This window comes from Cheilinus undulatus, linkage group 9 (genome assembly GCF_018320785.1).
Source record: "Cheilinus undulatus linkage group 9, ASM1832078v1, whole genome shotgun sequence".
NCBI lineage: Eukaryota > Metazoa > Chordata > Actinopteri > Labriformes > Labridae > Cheilinus > Cheilinus undulatus.
Window position 1 is genome coordinate 47698763 of NC_054873.1, and position 21257 is coordinate 47720019.

The 21257-nt window shown below is 36.3% G+C and overlaps 1 protein-coding gene across 1 annotated transcript in view; it reads right to left on the minus strand.

The window, feature by feature from the left end:
• LOC121515053 (tetraspanin-9-like) overlaps positions 1-21257 on the minus strand; it is a 258707-nt gene that overhangs the window by 88233 nt on the left and 149217 nt on the right. The window contains exons 4-5 of the mRNA XM_041795620.1: positions 8943-9044; positions 5298-5429 (exon numbers count right to left, since the gene is read on the minus strand). Coding sequence (XP_041651554.1) covers positions 5298-5429; positions 8943-9044 — 234 coding nt within the window. The remainder of the gene's footprint in view (positions 1-5297; positions 5430-8942; positions 9045-21257) is intronic.

Consider the following 21257-nt stretch of genomic DNA (forward strand, 5'->3'; position numbering starts at 1 on the left):
GACAAGTTCCCTGACATTTCCATACAACTCTGGAATTCCCAAAGGACACCCTGTCTTCCAATTCCTGAAATTAATAAATAAGTCAATTTCTCAAGTTTCCTTGAGAAGACCAAAACATTTCAAAGAAACCCCCCTAAAAAAATCCAAAGAAATCCTCCAGAATTACAAATACATTTCCAAAATTCCCACAAAAAGGCATGGCTATATCCAAACTTCCCAAACATAAAAAAATCCCAAACATTGTAAAATTTTAGGTTAAAAAAATTCCAATGAAACTCAGAAAAACAAACCAGAACATCTATGAAAACACTTGAAAATATCCAAGTCATATTCCAAAAAATATCCAGGCAAATTCCTAAAACATGTCATCACAATTAATCCTATTTTTTCCAAGTCAAGTACTTAATTTTCCAGTGGACATTCTCGACAGTAATCTCAAAAATTCAAACTACTATGTTGTAGAAAAAACAGAACTGAATGTCTTCATACGTGGATGCAGAGTCTTCAGTGATTAATTTTCACTGTATTCATTTACTTCATGTCACTTCCTGTTTGGATAATAAAAAGAAAAAATGGAAACTTTGTTCACATCAAAAACTGCAGAAAAAGAACTTGCCATGGATTGGAAAGTAATAAAAATAGCTAAATAAAGTGATAAAATGTGAAATGTTTGATATCACATTAAATTTACCCGACCATAAGGCAGTAATTTTTGGATCAAGTTGCAACAAAAGGTTTGTTTCCCGTACAGACCCAAATCCAGTCTAGCTCTAGGCTGTAGACAGAGATTTGTTGAAGCTGTTGTTGTTGTCAGTTCTGGACTTTGTTGATGAGATTTACAGACATTTACAGGCCATTGTACTCCATCTATCCCTCGTTTCCTTAGATTTATCTCTGCTGACGGATACGGCACTCATTGTTTCCTGGATGAGAAGGCTGGTTGGCCTTCCCTTGAAAACAGATGCGACAAACATTGGTTCTCAAACATTTTCAAGTCACTCACTGAAAAACTCCCCCTCTACATCTCAACCTAGCTGCAGCTTCACCTTGGTAGCTGCACAGTTAGCTCTGCTGATTTGCTACTCCTTAAAGTACCTTGAACTTGTTCTGAACCTGTAAAAACAGCGCTTCCCATCAATGCTCATGGAACGCCCTCCAACAGAAGAGTTCAGGACTTTGATTTGTAGACATAATGTTTCACATTGCAACTATTAAACTTGTTTTCCATTCCTCTGTCTTTGTGACTGTGGGTTTTATGATTGTTTCAATGTTTGTTTTAATGCGCTGTGGCCTTGATGTGCTTCTTATGTAGACAACATTAGAAATGAGGGAAACCTCAGTTGCTTTTAGAGAATAAATAAAGTTTGAATGATGAATAAATTTCAACAGATGAACCACAGATGTTGCTGTGTAAACACCTGCTGTCTATTGCTGCACTGCCTCATCATAAGTCAGATGTTGGATGTAAGAACTGGGAATGACATCCAATCCGAGTTGATCGCGTTCCAGTTACTATGAGTCTGTAAGTCAGAGTGCTTGAGATTCTCTTGTTTTTTCCAGGTCACTCTATGTGGTTCATTGGTGGCCTGTTATCTTTGAGGTGCGCTCTAAAGCCCAGTTCAGACCAAAGAGCTGCTGGCAAGGATCCCCTCTGCTACAGCCTATTTACCAGATAATGGGGAGGGGCATTGAAAATTTAAAGTTTGTGTCTTGGTTCTGTGGTACAACTAATTTTGATGAAAATTCCATGTGTATCTTTCTTTACCAGAAAAACTTAGTGAAACGTTTGGGGAATGTTTTGAAATATTTGGGGTAATTTTTGAAGATCTTTTCATTGAATTCCCGCTGACAATTTCATGACTATGTTTAGAGTTTTTCCAGAAAATTTAACTGAAATATTTTGGAATTATTTGAAGATATTTTAAGGCATTTTTAGAATTTTTACAGGATTTTTTTTTGGGTAATTTGCTTGAAAATCTTTGAGAATTTAGGGGGATTTAAAAAAAAAAATCTCCCTAAATTTTCAAAGATTTTAGGGCATTAAAAAAAAAACAAAAAACAAACAAACAAACAAACAAACAAACAAACAAAAAATAACAACAAAAAACAAAACAAAACAAACAAAAAACAAACAAACAAACAAAAAACAACAACAAAAAACAAAACAAACAAACAAAAAACAACAACAAAAAACAAAACACTGTAAAAATTCAAAAATTGCGTCAAATATTCTGAAAATATTTAGGTAACTATTCTAGAAAAAAAAAAGCCTAAATATGATCATGAAATTTTCAGCAGGAATTTAATGATAAAATCCTAAAAAAAAAAAATTCAAGCAAATTTTACTTAAAATTCTAATCATATTCCTCAAAAAAAGTTAATAATAATAATAAAATAATAATAATAAAAAAATAATAATTTTGGGGTTTTAGGAATTTTCATTGAATTCCTGCTGAAAATTTCATGATTATGTGTTTAGGTTTTTTTTTTTTTTTTTTTTTTTTTTTTTTTTAGAAAAGTTAACTGAAATATTTTGGAATTATTTGAAGATATTTTAAGGCATTTTTAGAATTTTTACAGGATTTTTTTTTGGGTAATTTGCTTGAAAATCTTTGAGAATTTAGGGGGATTTAAAAAAAAAATCTCCCTAAATTTTCAAAGATTTTAGGGCATTAAAAAAAAACAAACAAACAAACAAACAAACAAACAAACAAACAAACAAAAAATAACAACAAAAAACAAAACAAAACAAACAAAAAACAAACAAACAAACAAAAAACAACAACAAAAAACAAAACAAACAAACAAAAAACAACAACAAAAAACAAAACACTGTAAAAATTCAAAAATTGCGTCAAATATTCTGAAAATATTTAGGTAACTATTCTAGAAAAAAAAAAGCCTAAATATGATCATGAAATTTTCAGCAGGAATTTAATGATAAAATCCTAAAAAAAAAAAATTCAAGCAAATTTTACTTAAAATTCTAATCATATTCCTCAAAAAAAGTTAATAATAATAATAAAATAATAATAATAAAAAAATAATAATTTTGGGGTTTTAGGAATTTTCATTGAATTCCTGCTGAAAATTTCATGATTATGTGTTTAGGTTTTTTTTTTTTTTTTTTTTTTTTTTTTTTTTTAAAAATTTAAATTAAATATTTTGGAATTATTTGAAGATATTTTAAGGCATTTTTAGAATTTTTACAGGATTTTTTTTGGGTAATTTGCTTGAAAATCTTTGAGAATTTAGGGGGATTTAAAAAAAAAAATTTCCCTAAATTTTCAAAGATTTTAGGGCATTAAAAAAAAAACAAAACAAAAAAAACAAACAAACAAACAAACAAACAAAAAATAACAACAAAAAACAAAACAAAACAAACAAAAAACAAACAAACAAACAAAAAACAACAACAAAAAACAAAACAAACAAACAAAAAACAACAACAAAAAACAAAACACTGTAAAAATTCAAAAATTGCGTCAAATATTCTGAAAATATTTAGGTAACTATTCTAGAAAAAAAAAAGCCTAAATATGATCATGAAATTTTCAGCAGGAATTTAATGATAAAATCCTAAAAAAAAAAAATTCAAGCAAATTTTACTTAAAATTCTAATCATATTCCTCAAAAAAAGTTAATAATAATAATAAAATAATAATAATAAAAAAATAATAATTTTGGGGTTTTAGGAATTTTCATTGAATTCCTGCTGAAAATTTCATGATTATGTGTTTAGGTTTTTTTTTTTTTTTTTTTTTTTTTTTTTTTAGAAAAGTTAACTGAAATATTTTGGGAATATCTGAGGACATTTTGAAGCATTTTTGGAATTTTTCAGTTTTTTTTTTTTAAATGCCTTGAAAATCTCTGAGAATTTAGGTTGATTTTTAATGTTTTGGACCACTCATTATTTTCAAGGGAATTTTCCAAGACTTCTAGAACTTTTTGTGATAAATCTCCCCTCACATCTGGCCTTACAGACTGAATGCTTCCCTATCAGCTGGCCCTACACACTCAAAATGAAAATTAAATAGATAAATGTATGTTGTACAGTAAGATAAGCCTATTGTCCACATATGCAGACATCATATTTTGGTATTATATGGATTGAAATGTTAATGGCTATCCCAAACTTTGTTTTTAGAATTCTTTATTGTATATTAGCAAGTGAATGGAGTCAGAATTCTAGCAGAGAGAGAGAGTGGTGAGGAAGGAGGTGTGATTTGAACCCAGGCCACCTGTGACTGGGACAGCCTGGGGCATGAGGACATATCCAGAAGGCTACAGCCCTTTTTCTAATGTTAAGTTTGAACCAGTGCACTGCCAAGGAAAGAGATCCAGGTCAAATTAAAGTTTGATCAAAGAAATATTTAGACTGTAAATGTATTCAGGTCCAAAAGCATCTTTTAAACATGAGATAAAGCTTGAGCTGACTGAACAGCCAGGTGAGGTGTTAAAACGAGTGAATTACCCATGAGTGTTGCCTTATATATGCAGACTTATGGCCCATAAGGACAGATATGTGCAAAGTCTAAAATGAATTCCAACCTGGGTTCATTCAGCGGTCGCTCAGTGGCGGGGAAGCGAGGTGATGGACTTAATGGTGGTTTGTGCTGCAGAGTGGTGGCCCTTGTTGAGTGTAGGTGCTGAGGCAGCATGTAAGACTTGACTCTATAGTGTGTGGTCGTCTCCTCTGGGCAGGATTACACACAAGCCTTCAGCGGACTGCTTTCCCAATGGATCGGCTCAATGCCTGCCCATTCTCATTTTGGCAATTACATTACAGCCTTTAATCCCCTACTCTGGACCTGCTAACGAACCACACGCCAGACCAAAACAAGATTAGTCTTGTAATGGAGTGGGTGGGGGGATTGGTGAACAATATGCTGCAAGGCCTTTTGATAAAAAAGAGCTGTTGTCTCATGCATAATGGAAAAAATCCAGCGTGATAAGAATCCTGCATTAAAATGGAAACTTTGAAGCCGCGCACAGAGGGTTGGAAAAGGAACTAGTGAGCAGATGGGCCGGGAATCATATGTAAGATTTATCATTCGCATGTCCCCTGTGATTCCTGGGCTAATAACAGGCTGTGTCATAGATCAACAATAATCATCATTTAATTCCACATATATTCAAACACAGCTTGGTATGAGACAGCAGGAGCATTAGGATGAGGCGGCTGATCTCACTCATGCTACAAGAATGGATTACGAGACATGAATGATGAAGTCTAATCGACAATCAAACAACAAAACTGCATGTTTGGATTTCCATGGCAGTGGAAATGGACTCACCCTGTTCCAGAACATGTTGGTGGAGTTCCTCCCACAGTTCTGGTAGTGCTCCTGGCAGCAGCGGTCAGGAACCACCGTCTCCTTCAGAGCCTCGTGCCAGTCGGTGTATGCTATCACACCGCAGCACTTCCACTGTGAAAACACACACAAACACATCAGATACATCATTTACATTATTGTCACCCCCCTACATGTACCGAAAAAAGCAACCCCCCCACCCCCATGACCAAAGAGAGAAGAAAAAGTGACACACTGCCTCTAAAAATCAACATAGATTTTCATTGTTTTGCTGATAAAACCCTCAAAAAGGCTTGTGCATGCTTTTCTTATCAAAAGACCTTTGCATTAACTACTTAATAACTGCATAATCATGGTTTTTAGTCAATATTTGCAAATCTAATTTTTGCAGCCTCAGAACAGTAAAGCCTCACACCCCCCCTAGGATATCTGGTGCCCCCCTGGGGGTCCCACACCCCAGGTTGGGAACCAATGACATAAAGGATCATTCATGCAAAGTGGGGGGCCTCATAGTCTGTTTAAGGCCTCACTTTGGCCAGACACAGCCCTGATTAAGAAGTTTTCCCAATAAGCTGTGCAATTATTTACTAACGATTACATCACTGTTTTCAACCCATACCATTTTTTTTATTTTTTATTTAACCTTTATTTAACCAGGAGAATCCCATTGAGATTAAAAACCTCTTTTTCAAGGGAGTCCTGGCCAAGAGGCAGCAAAGTTCAACATACAGTTACAACATACAAACACAATTAGAACATTACAACATACTGAGGAATCACAGATCATGAAAAACACGTGCACATTATTGAGGCACTCTCCAATGCTTTTAGCTTAGCTTTAAAAGCATGTAAGCAGAGATGCAGGCTATTTTAAGATTAATTTTGGACTTTTGACGTTGTTTGGAAAGGACAGCTGAAGACAGATTTGAAATATGGGGAAGGGGAACAGAGAAGACATGCACCAAACAGCGTAGAGACCGGGAATGGACTAATACATCAAGGACTACAGCAGCTGTGGATGGCCGCCTACTCTACCCACTGAGCTTTCAAATGCTCATAACAAGCTGAATGATCCCTCTCCTCTTTAGTCCATGGGACATTCTGTCTGTAGTTTCCAAAAAGCATTTTAAATATAGTTCATTTGACCACAGAACAGGTTTCCATTTTGCCTCAGTCCATTCTAAATGAGATTTGGCCCAGAGGAGATGGCAGCGTTTCTGGACTGTGTTTACATATGACTTCTTCTTTGCATGTCCCAGCTTTAACGGTCATTTTTGGATGGCACGGCCAACTGTGTTGACATACAGTAATTTCTGAAAGTGTTACTGAACCCATGCAGTGATTTCCAGAACAGAATCATGCCTGTTTTTAAAGCTGTTTTTGCAGAGAAATCGCGCCCTTTCCTAAAAAAAGCACTCTATTAGTCATCGCCATGATCACTTCTTTAACTCTATTTTCCAACAATTATATCATATTTTCTCTCTCCAACACATGAAATCCACCCACTCTTCACAAACATTTCCTGATCACATAAGTTGTTTAATTATCTCTGCCTTCAAGAGAAGCACTCAAACAAGTACACACATACATATATAATCCACAACAAATTACTTAGTTCATTAACTTTGCTTTACTTGCTCATTATTTTCTCATCTTTTTTTCTATTTATTCATTTCATGTTTATTTTTGAACTTTTGCCTTAATTGGCTGGACAGTGAATAAAGCAGGAAATCAGAGAAAGTGGAGGATGACATGGAAAATGAGCTTGGAAGTCGGCTGCCTACTTGTTGGACTACATCCTCCAAACATGGGATGTGGGCTGACCACTACTGCCCCTCATTTATTTTCCAACTACCATGACTCCATCATCATTACATTACGGTAACTGTTATTAGAGCACTGACATTGGTGGGTGAGGACACTATTGCATCTGTAGGCATTATTTTTCTGTCAGAGGATTCGCTAATTTCAGGGCTTTAACCTGCTCCAAAACTCACTAAACTTTACAGGAAGTTGTCTCTCAGTGGGAATTTTTGTTTTTTTCAGTATTGTGAAAGTCCATTAAGCATCCATCAAACATGAGACAGGGGTAAGAGCTACATGCATGAAAATTAGTACACATATGTATCATGATTAGATGACATCTCAATTTCAAAATAAGGCGTTTGTGGTGGTGGTGATCTCATCTTAGCGCCTCCCAGTGGCAACAGGAAGTGGCACAACTGGGTCATATCTTCATTCCTCTCATGTGCTCAACCTATTGACCTCTGATCTTGATTAATAAAAAAAAAAAGCTTGAATAATCTGCTGCAACACAAACATTTTTCACTGAAGGATTTGTCACTAACAATGGCAAGAATTTCAACCTCGCCAATTTGACAGGAAGTATGTGTAACTCTCGTAGCAAACATCTGACTGCCTTCAAATTTCACATGTAGGATCAAGGTCCACCCCTCTACATATTCAAAGATCATCGCAACCCTACCAGTTACGGAAATTGACACAATTGGACCATTTCTTGGCGAAGAATTCATTATCACACCATTTAACAGGAAGTCATCTTAACTCTCATGTAAAAAGTCTGATTTGCATCAAATCTCACATGTTAAGGGACTGCCCCTCTATATATTTAAATCTGCAGTAAGCGATTTATTTTTAGTGTTGTATGCCTACAAAAACAACACAACCTGTCAGGGTCTTGTTATTGAAGCCGTTTAAAAGAATAACACACTTCTGCAACGCCTCCTCGCGCTGCACTCTCACTAGAGGAAAACCAGCAAGGAACGATGCTCCAGCCAATGAGGAGGCTAGTACTCACAGCCAATCACGGCTCAGCGTTCCTAGCCGCTGTAGTAGGTGCGCTAGCGAAAAGCTCAGTGAGAAGTTGATACAATGGCAGAGTTACCAGCGGTGTCCGGTCCTACGTTGAATTTGTTCATGCTGAGACGAAGTATTTTCTAACCTGTAATTCAGCCATTGGAAAAGCGGCGCAAAGTCACTGCACGAGAGCTTTGCCACTGCCAGTATTCGATTCAGCAGATGTGAACATTCATGAGGAGGTATGTGAGAAGAGGGGCGGAGCTACAGAGCCCAAACATGGAGAACAGGAAGGAGAGGGGGAGTAGAGTTGATTTTACACGGTTCTAATCGAATGTTACATACTCGAGCTTTAGGTATGTATTTAAATGTAGTACTTTTTTTGCTAATGCGCCCCCTACTGCAAGGAAGCAGCATCTCTAACATAGAAAGTCCTATTTTCTTCTCATTTTGCATGAAAAGTAACAGCCGTAGGAGGGTCGACATGCTTTCTGTGCTTTCTATGTCTCCTGGTTTATCTTTTTATTGCCTTTATGTTTATTTTGTTTTTAAAATCATACATTTTAAAAGAAACATGATAAATTAAACTTTCAGTTTCTGAAACTTACTTTGATGAAAAAGCATTTTTGCAGGAGTGGACTGCAAAATCCAAGTGAATCATACTTTAAAATCCCGTATTGACTTTTTAATGATACATTACAGCCACAGCTGCATGCCAGGAAACACATTAGCTGGAATATTTTAGTGAAACTTTGCATACAAGTCTCACTTCTGTTGTTGGAGAGAATTCACGGTGCAAGGTCGACCTACCTCTGCCTGGATGATGTTCCAGGCGTTTCGCAGGCCGATGTTGGTCTCTGAGTTGTAGAGAGCCAGGCCGTCCTTCAGATCCTGCTTGGCGTTCTCACTCACCTGCAGACATAAAAAAAGACATCACCAGCCTTGGTTAGAGACCGTCTTTGAAAGGCTTTGCCTGAACGTGAAGAGTCTATTAATCTGGATAATAATTGTAGCCCTTCTCCTGAGTAGGCAGTTGATACTTGAGTGTTTGTATTCACAATATTTTGCTCTTTTCAGACTGATCAGATCCACACAGATATAAACAGGGACTGAAAGCTCCAAGGAGCGCAGTGAAGCTTTTAGCATTTTGAAAGGATTCTCAGCAAACCGATAATGATGACAAAAGAATAAATAAAGGTTTGGCAGTAACTAAGGACCAAAATTTCCATCTTCATATTTCAATCTGAGGAGTAATACAAAGCTTGAACCTTGATTTTTCTTCAGTACTTTGATTCTTTGGTATGACTCTAGTAAAAATGAAAACAAATTTTTAAATCAAAAATTGCTAATAGACACGTCCACACGGTCTTGATTGGACCAAAATATTGGCAAAGTTCCCAACAGTCTTTCCCTTAAACATGTTTCGTATCAAACTCTCCATTATTTGAATGATCTGGTATCAGAACTTTGTAGTATTTGAAGAGAGAAAGCAAGACACAGAGCACTGTCCAAATTGCACACATATTTCTGCAATTTAGACAGTGTGCAAGAGTCTGCTTGCAAATTTTTGGTAATTAGAAATAATGAAGCACCCAACACTGGGTGCCTAGAGCTCTCATTTCTGTTGCTGTGGTATCAGACAGTACCAACATAATTTGATATTCATGCCTCAGTGCTGACTTTATTCAGGCCCAGTGGTATATTGTTTCCATCTGTTTGTTCGGCCATACATCTGAACCCCTCTAGTGAACGCGATAACCCAAGATTGCTTTGGTGAATCTTCATCAAGAATTGCACAAATGCTCATCCTGGCACAAAGATGAACTGATTAGAGGTCAGATTATCCTCCTGAGCCTGAGACTGGCCCAACATGGCCGGCAGCTTGGAACCAGATTGGACTAGGATCCCTCTTTGGGTTGGCCTGGTCAAAGACTTCCTGTCTTACATGGCAGCATAACTATATTTTACCCTAGAATTTTTACATTTTTATGCCTTTCTTTTCAGTTTTTTAAAAATTTTTCACTCCAGAACAAACTTCCTTGGTGCAGACGCTCACAAATTAGAAGATGCACTTCCCACATCCATGACCACTTTTCTTAAATTAAGAAGTCTCTTCATTCAACCTTTATTTAATCTCGAGGTGCCTTTGAGAGCATGCTCTCATTCACAATGATGTCGAGAGTACATCAAAACATCAAAACAATTTATGCAAGACAATAAATAAGCAAGGAGAAAAACACAAATGCAGATAGACATAGATACTTGAGAATAAGTGGAGCACAGTTTAAAAACAGTTACAAACATGTACATAGTAGTTCCTTATCATGTTTTGAAACTGTCCTATGTTAATAACTGAGCTAAGTTTTAGTGTTTGCTGTACAGTATTCCAGCTGTGGGCTGCACAAAAGCTAAAAGATGTTTCTCTAATTTTAGTGTTTACTCTTGGAACAGCAAGCATTATCCAGTCACTTGAACAAGTTTGATAATGGCTTGTGGACATGTTCAATAAAGAGGTGAGGTATAACAGCAGATGTCCAGACAGAGCTTTAAAAATAAAAAGCAACCAATGCCTGTCTTGTCTAACTGATAATGAAAAACTTCAATAAAATCTTCAATAAAAAAACTACACTCTGAGCAGTTTCTTTAGATCACAGATGTCAAACTCAAGGCCCGGGGGCCAAATATGGCGCATGGAATGATTATATCTGGCCCGCAAGATCACATCATATTTGTATTATTACTGGCCCCTCAGTATGAGGTCTGCAGATTTACTCCAGTATAAAAATGAAAACTTCAGCTTGATTATTTAAAATATCTTTGCAAAGCCATAAAAATCTGAAAAAGTAAGGAGTAATAAATATTTCATTAAAAATTAAGAATGTGTGTGTGTGAGTGTGTGGGTGTGTGGGGGGGATAATTGTGTTTAATGTCATATTTTCAATTTTGCATCTCAAGATTATGACTAAAACTTATGGTTTTGACTTTTCATTTCATACGTTGACCTTTTCAACTCAATTTGGACTTTATATGTCACATTTTTATCTTTTAGGTTCACAATTTCAAACTTAAAGTCATATTTTGACCTTTTCAACTCCTTACTTTGGCTTTTTAATCCCATATTTTGACTTTTAAACATATGAGTTTCTTTGTTTTCTCATATTTTGACATTTTAAATGAATAATTTTTACTTTTTTGTTATCAGATTTTGACCATTTACACTCCCAAATTTTAAATTATGTCATATTTTTTAAGTTTTTAAGTCATCATTTGGAATTCTAGCTTGTATTTTGACATTTTAATCCAATATTTTGAGCTATCAGACTCAAAATTTAAAACTTTAAGTCATATTTTGACTTTTAAACTTATTATTTCAAATTTGATCTCATATTTTGAACTTTCAAACTTATGATTTCAACCTTCTCCTTGTATATTTGCTCTATTAAAACACTATTATTCTATTTTTAATATCGGGTTCTGATCTTTTGAACTAATAAATTGGAATTTTTATCTCAGATTTGAGCCTTTAAACTTATCATTTTTATTTTTGAATTTCCAAACGATTTATTATCAGTGCTTTAAAAAATATTTTAATACTAGTGAAAATGAGGTTGACAGTTATGGTTAAATGTTGACCCCGTTAAGCCCTTGGGTTAGACCTAAATCCAGAATCTGGCCCCTGCTGTGATTGAGTTTGACACCACTGCTTTAGAGTATGTTTTTTGGGATAATGAAGGGGAAAAGCTGTTAAAAAGTGGCACCACCAGCCTCCTCCCTTATATTAGCATACAGTGAAATAGTACAGTGAAGGATGAGTGAGAGAGAGGGAGCACAGCTGGATAAATAATGAGCAAAAACTGTCCTCGTCTACTCTCTCTCCCCATGTTTCCTGTCTCTCTTTAGCCGTCCTTTACCAATAAAAGGCCAAAACGCCCCACATTTTTAAAATCAACTCTTCAAACGTAACTAAGTTTACGAGTGAAGCCATATGCTAACAGGCTAATGCTCTGCCAGAGGCACAGTGCAGTGCACAGCGACGCCTGCACATTTGCTCCTCATCCTCACTGCTCTATTAATCATAAACAGTGAGCCACGTCTGTAAAACATGCCGTCATTATGATCTCCTCTGAACAGATTTCTGCCATTAAAACAACAGAAATAAAGTTTAAATGCAGTTCAATCATTGAAGCAAACATATAAAAAATGTCAGCTCTTAATCAGGCTGAGAGAGAACACACAACTGCTAGGGCTAGGGTCATGCTGGGGTCAGGGTTGAGCCGGATCTGACCTCTAAAACTGATGATATTAGGATGTTATGGGTCAAAGGTCAAGGTAAAAGGTCTTATGCACATTTCTTGCTTGCAAATGCGATATCTCAAGAACGATTTCAGGGATTTTCTTTGAACTGTGCACAGATGTCCACAAAACTCAAGGATGAGCTTCTTAGATTTTGGAGGTCAAAGGTCAAAGATCAGGGCCACAGTGCTCATTTGCATCCCTTGCTTGTAAACTCTATATCTCAAGAACATCTTGAGTGATTTTCTTCAAACCTTGCACACATGATCAATCTAGATTTTGAGGTCAAAGGTCATTATTATTAAAGGTCATGGTCAGACATTTCTTATAACATCTGGGCCACAGAAAACTCCCTAAGCTTTCTTCCTGACAGACCACTGTATTTAAGTGTGAACTGGAAGCTGCAAGGAGGCATGACCACCAAGGAGTAAGTCTTGGTATTAATGTAATGATACTAGATTGAATGAAAATGAATAGAAACTTAGCACTAAATAATAGTGCTAGTATCTTTATAGAAAATATTTGAATAAGGGCTGTTAATATTAACATGTTAGTGCTTGTGATTAATCTTGAAACCTCAACGCATTAAAAAATAATAACGAGATTTAATCATATGACTGAGTTTGACCACAGCTTGCTCCCGTAGTCCTCCAGCCCGGATGTTTAGGAGCCTGAGGGTGAAGAGGTGAGAGGGTCAGGCACAGCCAGCAGTGATGAGGGAGGAGACAGACCCAGGTCTGCTTAATGGTGTTTTTTTTTTTCTTTTAAAGCTGGAGAATGTTAGTGAAGATAAAACCAAAACTGTGTGTACGTGCTGCAGTGATGAACTGTCTTTACACCGAAGCACAACGAGTCTGACGTTCCACCTTCAGGCAAAGCACATCTTTGCTAATGTTAGCAAAGATGCTAACAACAACATGGGATTGAGCCGTGGTCATACCACTCTGTTCAGCTGCTTCAGGACAGTTTTCTTCTTCGGCTGCTCAGATAAATGCTGAAAGTGCTCCAAAACTTTGAGACAGTCCTGTTTGTTAACAATATTAACCCAGTGTAGAAATCCACGGTGGCATCAGCAAAACTGAAGTTAATTAGTGAACTTTGGATCTGAAGATGGAAAATATGATGCGTTCAGGTAACCTCAGTAAATTAGATGACTGTATTCTTTATGTTATGATGTGTTCAACATAAAAATGGGGAAATTTTTGTTTTTCATGAAAAAATCTGTGTTTATATTTGAGGGATATAGAATAAATGTGACAGACTGAATCATAGACTTTTAACTCAAGCACTACTCAGCAAAGACCACTGGTAGTTTAAATATTTGCCCTTATTTTGTATTTTCACCAAACTTTAGCAAGTATCGATAGTGGCATCAATAACTACTCAGATCAGCGCTTTAATGTACTGTACATAGAAATAAAAGAATAACAATAAAACACTTAAAAATAACAACCTTTAAAAATTGAAAAAACATTAAAAAAAACATAAACTATTTAAAAAAATGCTGTGATTAATCATGATTAATCACAGCGTAGTGATGCGATTGACTTGATTAGTTTTTTTTAATGGAGTAACAGCACTAATTTGAATAAATCTTAAAAATATGATATACTGAGGCAACATGGAAAACTGTTCTGTGGTCAAACTACTTTTGCTGTTTTTGTAAACCACAGTGTCTTGTGGACTAAAGAGGGAAAATATTTAAAGGCTTCTTGGTAACCCCTGACCCCTAACTGCACCTGAAAATGATTCAGGAAAAACTCAGTTTAATTCAGTGGGCCCAAAATAAAGGAATTACATGGAAGTTATCAAGCAACATTTAAAAAAAAAAAAAAACTACTGAAGAAAAACAAGGAAATGACTTGGTAAAATACCATCTAATTACCAGAGAATTGCCACAATAATATAAGGAATTACTTATTGTTAATACACTATTACTATGTTAAAACTTCCTTAACATTATAGAGCTACTAGTTGGTAAAATGCTAATTTATAACTGAGTAATTACAACCGTATTCTTGACAAATGACTAGATAATGATCTCTTATTACTATAAAATTAATTGTTAATTTGGACCAATGGTGTCAAACTCAATCACAGCAGGGGCCAGATTCTGGATTTAGGTCTAACCCAAGGGCCTAACAGGGTCAACATTTAACCATAACTGTCAACCTCATTTTTACTAGTAATAAAATATTTTTAAAAAGCACTGATAATAAATCATTTGGAAATCCAAAAGGTAAAAATGATAAGTTTAAAGGCTCAAATCTGAGATAAAAATTCCAATTTATTAGTTCAAAAGATCAGAACATGATATTAAAAATAGAATAATAGTGTTTTAATAGAGCAAATATACTAGGAGAAGGTTGAAATCATAAGTTTGAAAGTTCAAAATATGAGATCATATTTGAAATTACAAGTTTAAAAGTCAAAATATGGGATTAAAAAAAGAAACATTAGTAGTTGAAAATGTCAAAATACAAGCTAGAATTCAAAATGATGAACTAAAAAGTAAAAAATATAACATAATTTAAAATTCTGGAGTGTTAAAGGTCAAAATATGATTTAAAAAACCTTGGGGGAACCGAGCCTTCGCTGCAGCCGCCCCCACCCTATGGAACTCACTCCCACAAAACATCAGGAACTTGGACTCAATACAAAACTTCAAATCACTACTCAAAACTCACCTGTTCAAACTTGCGTTTTCTTGAGCCCCTTTGTTTGTTTGTTTTGCTTTGTTTGTGAAGCGTCTTTGAGTGTCCAAAAAAGCGCTATATAAGTGTGATGTATTATTATTATTATTATTAAAAAAGTAAAAATTATTAATTTAAAAGGTCAAAATATGAGAAAAAAAACCTCATATGTTTGAAAGTCAAAATACAACTTAAAATTTTAAATTGTGAGTCTGATAGCTCAAAATATGGGATTAGAAAAAGAAACATTAGGAGTTGAAATTGTCAAAATGCGAGCTAGAATTCAAAATGGTGACTTAAAAACTTAAAAATATGACATAATTTATAATTTGGGAGTGTTACAGGTTAAAATATGATAAAAAAAATGTAAAAAAATATTAATTTAAAATGTCAAAATATTAGGAAAAAAAGAAACTCATATGTTTAAAAGTCAAAATATGGGTTTAAAAAGCCAAAGTAAGGAGTTGAAAAGGTCAAAATATGACTTAAAGTTTGAAATTGTGAATCTAAAAGATAAAACTGTGACATATAAAGTCCAAATTGTGAGTTGAAAAGGTCAAAGTATGAAATGAGAAGTCAAAACCATAAGTTTGAGTCATAATCTTGAGATGCAAAATTGAAAATATGAAATTAAACACAATTATTTTTCCACCCTCATTCTTGACTTTTAATGAAATATTTCTTACTCTTTACATTTTCAGATTTTCATGGCTTAACAAGGATATTGTAAATAATCAAGTTGAAGTTTACATTTTTATACTGGAGGAAATCTGCAGACCTCATACTGGTGGGCCAGTATTAATACGAATATGATATGATCTTGCGGGCCAGATATACTCATTCCATGGGCCAGATTTGGCCCCTGGGCCTTGAGTTTGACACCTGGGATTTAGACCCACTAAAATAAAGTGCAACCATCTTCTAAATTTTACATTGAGAAACATTTTTCTGAAATTGTTCAACTATTTCCAGATGCAGTTTTTGAAGACAGGTGAACGTCTCCCAGTCCTCAATCCTGAAAGACTCCACCCGTCTAAAATGCTTTTTTACCAGTCGTGTTGCCAAATAACCTAATTAGTTGCAAAATGCTCCTCCAGCTGTTTTTCATTACTGCCACTTACTTTTCCAGTCTTTGGCTGCCCCGTCCTTACTTTTTTGAGATGTGTGGGTGAATTAAAATTCAAAATGAGCTAATATTTTTCATTTAATGGTAAAATCTCTGTTTCAACATCTGATATGTTGTTTGTGTTTGTTGTGAAGTAAATATACATTTATGAGATCTGAAAATCATTGCATCATTTTCATGTAGATTTTACCCAGCGCCCCAGCTTTTTTGGAATTTGGGTTGTATTTCAACCGACGTTAAATCCTGATATATTTCCCAGCCCTACAGTTTCAGAATGTAAAAGCAGAGTTTAACCAAACGCCTTTATGTAACAGCGGCTCAGTTACCGTGTCTTCCTCCTCTTAAATCACAGTCTGCCATGACTTGGACTTTTTCATGATGACTGCAGATTCGACACATGTCTGGTGTTGCATGACTTCACACAAACACACACCTCCAACCCGCCCTTCAGCAGAGCCAGCAAATCATTTTCCTCTCGACTGCACCTCAACGTGCTCAGGGTTGTGCCATGTCTGATGGAGATTAATATCTCATTGGATGTGTTAATGAGATACGAAAGCAGAGCCTTACTTCTCCTGCAGTTTGCTTTGCCCGTGGGGATTTGCTAACTGCCAGGACGGATTGAGAGGCGCTTCTGATGAGGGGGTAATTATTACTGGAAAAATGACATGCTCTGCCACAACCACGTCACACTCCTTCACAGGCGATACAAGTTAGATGGCGAGCAAAGGAACATGCAGCCTTTAGTAGTTGGAGCTTACGGCATCAGTCTGTATCTGAATAAACACTGAGCTCCAGCAGAAAAAAGAATCATCATGTCTGTCACAGGCTGACAAAACAAGCTTCTTTCAGCTACGCAGCTCCAGTTTCCTTCCTTACAGAGGGAGGACTGATGTTCTGCTAAACATGGTTGGGAGGCTGCTCAGTGATTCCCTCTGTTCAAAAATAATAGAGACAGCAAAATAGAGGCAGCCTGTTAGATGTGAGAACGCTTTAATGTAAGAAAAACACTTTAATGTGACTTATTACCTGAGCGGCTCAGCAGAGGATCATACTCTGTACATTATAATATTATGTAGACGCATCAACATGTCCTGTGATCACACAGACACCAACATTTAGCTTTCAATTAAACTCACAGAATATAAACTCCACATCCAGCAGGATCACAATCACTACATTCACAAACCATGAGATCAAAAGCAGCAGAGGATCATGGGATTCCTGCCACTCCACCATATCCATGAAAACAAACCAACTCAGACTGTAAATATCTTTAACATGTATGCCATTCAAAGAAACACTACATTTCTACATTTAAGACTAATCTGATCAGATACATCCACATGTAGACGGCTGTTGTTGTGAAGATACTCAGAGTAGTGATGGCTGCATTTCTACTTCCTCTCCTGAGGGTCAACCCTGAAGCCTTTTGAAAACCTGAGTGCAGTTTGACTAAATACGACCGTCTGTAGTGCTGATCAAGGTGAGTTCAGTCCAGAAGAAGAATAGGAGCCGTATATTTCTGCTTTTTGTTCAGCTTTCCACTGACCTTACTTTTATTATCTTCTTAATTAAAGGAATTTAGTTTTTAACATTGGTTTTAAAGATTAAAAATCAGAGTATTTCTTTGATCCTTCATCTTTTTTTATGAATAAAGGGTGCTGTACAAATAAAGTTTTTTTCTGCTTTTGACTCATTTTTGCTGCTTTTGCCCTATTTTGTCATTTATAATCCATTTCTGCCATATCATTTTGCCACTTAAGCCAATTTTTGTCAATACTTTGTGCCACCTCTAACCCATTTTTGCTGCTTTTTGCCCTCCTTGCCATGTCTTTTTGGCCTTTTTCCCACTGCTTACTACCACAGTTAACCAATTTTTTTTCCACAATATTTGCTGATTATGACCCTCTCCAGTGATAGCCACAATATTTGGCCCCTTATAAACATGTTGATATTTATTTTGCCACTTTTTTTGCCACAATATTTGCCCTATCTTGCCACTTCTGACCTATTTTTACTACTTTTGCCCATTTCTGCCACAATCTTGCCAACTGTCACCACTTCCTTTCATACCAATTCTTGTTGCCTTTTGTCCTATTTTGCCACTTTGAATCTAATTCTGCCAATTTTTTCCCCCATTTTTGCAACTTTTTACCTATTTTCCTGACATTTTTGTCCATTTCTGCCAATTCTTTCTGCCAGTTTTAACCAAATTCTGCAACTTAAGTCCTATAGTGCCACTTCTAACCAATTCTGGACATTTCCTATTTTGCCACTTCTAACCCATTTTTACTGCTTTTTGTCCATTTCTGCCACATTATTTTGCCACCTAAGCCAATTTTTGCCAATACTTTGTGCCACTTCATACCCATTTTTGCTGCCTTTTGCCCTCCTTGCCACATTTTTTCGCCCTTTTTTCCACTGCTTACTGTCACAGTTTACCAATTTTTGCAACTTTTTTCCAATTACGACCCTCTCCAATTATGGACACAATATTTGGCCCCTTTTAACCTTGTTAATATTTCTATTGCCACTTTTTTGCCACAACATTCGCCCTATCTTGCCACTTCTGACCCATTTTTACTGCTTTTGTCCATTTCTGCCTAATTCTTACCAACTGTCATCACAGCTTTTCAATGGTTACTGATTATTACAGGTTTTTTGTCCTATTTTGCCACTTTGAATCTAATTCTGCAATTTTCTGCCCATTTTTGCCAATTCTTTCTGCCAGTTTTAACCAAACTCTGCAACTTTATGTCCTATCTTGCCACTTCTAACCCATTTTTACTGCTTTTTGTCCATTTCTGCCACATTTTTGAAACTTTTTATACATTGTCGCCACTTTTTTTTTGTTCGTTTGCCAATTTTAACCAATTTCTTTTTCGTCCTATTTGCCACTTTCTGAATCTGATTCTGCCTCTTTTTTTTTTTTTTTTTGCCAATTTTTGCCCTTTTTTTTCCCATCTTTTTTGCCTTTAGTCCCACCTTTTTGTGGGACCTTTTCCAGTTCAATTTTTCAGGGGTTTGCATCTTCAAGGCTGTACCAGAGCAAAAATAAATAAATCTAGGAGTGGTTACTATTCAGGTTAAGATAAAATATGAATATCACAGCTTAACTTAAATTTTGACCATGATTTTACTGACCTCCATGGACCCCCAGTTTAGCTGGGCCCTAGAATGTTCTCTCCTTTATCCCCTCTTATGGGTGGCCTCAGTGATGATGACTAAATCTAAATTTTTTCTCAAAGTTTTAACTTTTTGACGTAATTATCCTTGGGTGGTTTTGTCTGGTTTTCAAAGATAACTAGAAAAATCCTTCAGAAATGACCAAATATCCATGCTTTCTTTGGAAATGGATTAAAATTGAATATATGCATACATGCCCATTTAGTAATGATGTGCTCTTTAAACATGTTTCATCTTTTCTCTTTGTGCAGTCCTGCTTTGTTCCATTTAGGGTGGTTGTGATTTTCATAAGGAGGTCACATTGGACCCTGACCAGTTGAGAACCTCTGATTTAGGCATTTCAGTGCTGAGATTCACATATAGTGTCTCAGTTAGTGTTAAAGCCTCACACTTTTATTATTTGAGCTGAAACTACTTGCTGAATCAACTCTTAAGGCAAGCGGATTTTCCTGATTAAAGTTTCTCTGGAAATAAAATGCTTAAGTAATCATTAATCATGCAAAATCCATTTAAAAAATCCTCTTTAAGCTTTGAAATGGGATTAGCATCATTTCAAATCTCTTTCTTTCTCTTTGCTGATGCAGAGCCGAAGATCTGTGTACGGCACCTCAGGCTGCAGCCCTGGCGTATCTGCCCTTGTGCAGGAAAATGGGACGCATAGAGGCCTCATCAATCTCTGCCTTGCACTTTGTTTCCACGCTCTATCTTCTCCTCTCCATCTCGGCTCCATGCGATGCCGCTCGCTCATTACCGGCTCTTGCAAATACACTCACCAGAGAGCATGGGGGCCCCTTTCTACAATAAAAATCATCTTCTCTGTCTCCAATAAGTCTCTGCACAGCTTCTATTTCATGTGTGGAAGTCTTTGTTACAGGCGGAGATGAAACTTAATGATCCAGATTTACCGCTAACGAGAGGCAGACAAACGAGTGCAGAACAAACAAGGATTTGATCATGCCACGCTCCTCTGCCCCATTTTCTTATTGAAAAAGAATCAGATCCATGCTCATCCTTGTTGCATTAGCCTATTTCTTCTGCTTAAGGAAAACTAACTTCTTTACTGAAGCTGGCTGTTACACAGTCCAAGACCGCACTTTGATAACCGCCGGGTTTCCTCTCAAAGTTTCCACAGGGCAATACCTCTGGTGTGACGTATCGACATGCAGCTCATACTTTCACTCGTGGCGTCCTCGGGGCTGAACAGGTCCACCTCACTCAGCGATACAGGACAGCTCATTCATCACAGGAAGCTAAAGGCTACGGCTCACAGGAGAGAGTCATGATCGGGGAGAGACACAGGGAGACGAGCAGGTATACATGTTGACAGCGCGGAGGAGTGAACACGCTTCTATCCAAATTGGTGTGTGTTTTCTGTCACAGCACACGAGGCTGAAAACACAGAGTGGGTGGTGGATTGTCAACACAACACCTGTCTGTCACTTCAATTGCTTTTACAATCCACAACACCCAGTCAGTCCTGGTACGAGGAAAAGGTACTAAAGCTTCTCTTTTTTTTTTCTTTGGGTAAAGCTTAATAAGATTTTACAGCTTCAGCTAAATCCAGCAACACCTGACTATGAGGTACACAAAAACTGGCACAGAGAATAGTTAGTGAATGACTAAATGCCAGTTAATCAGGGAACAAGTAAGTACTTAACTTCCTGCAAGCTTACATTAAAATGACCATAATTATGAGGTAAAGGTAGAGTGACTAACAGGTAGTAAACTGACATTAACGTTGCCATAGTTACCAGGTAACCAATCAGTAACTAACTGGAAATTATCCTGGAAATTAATCAGTAACAAGGTGCAAGTTAACTTGCT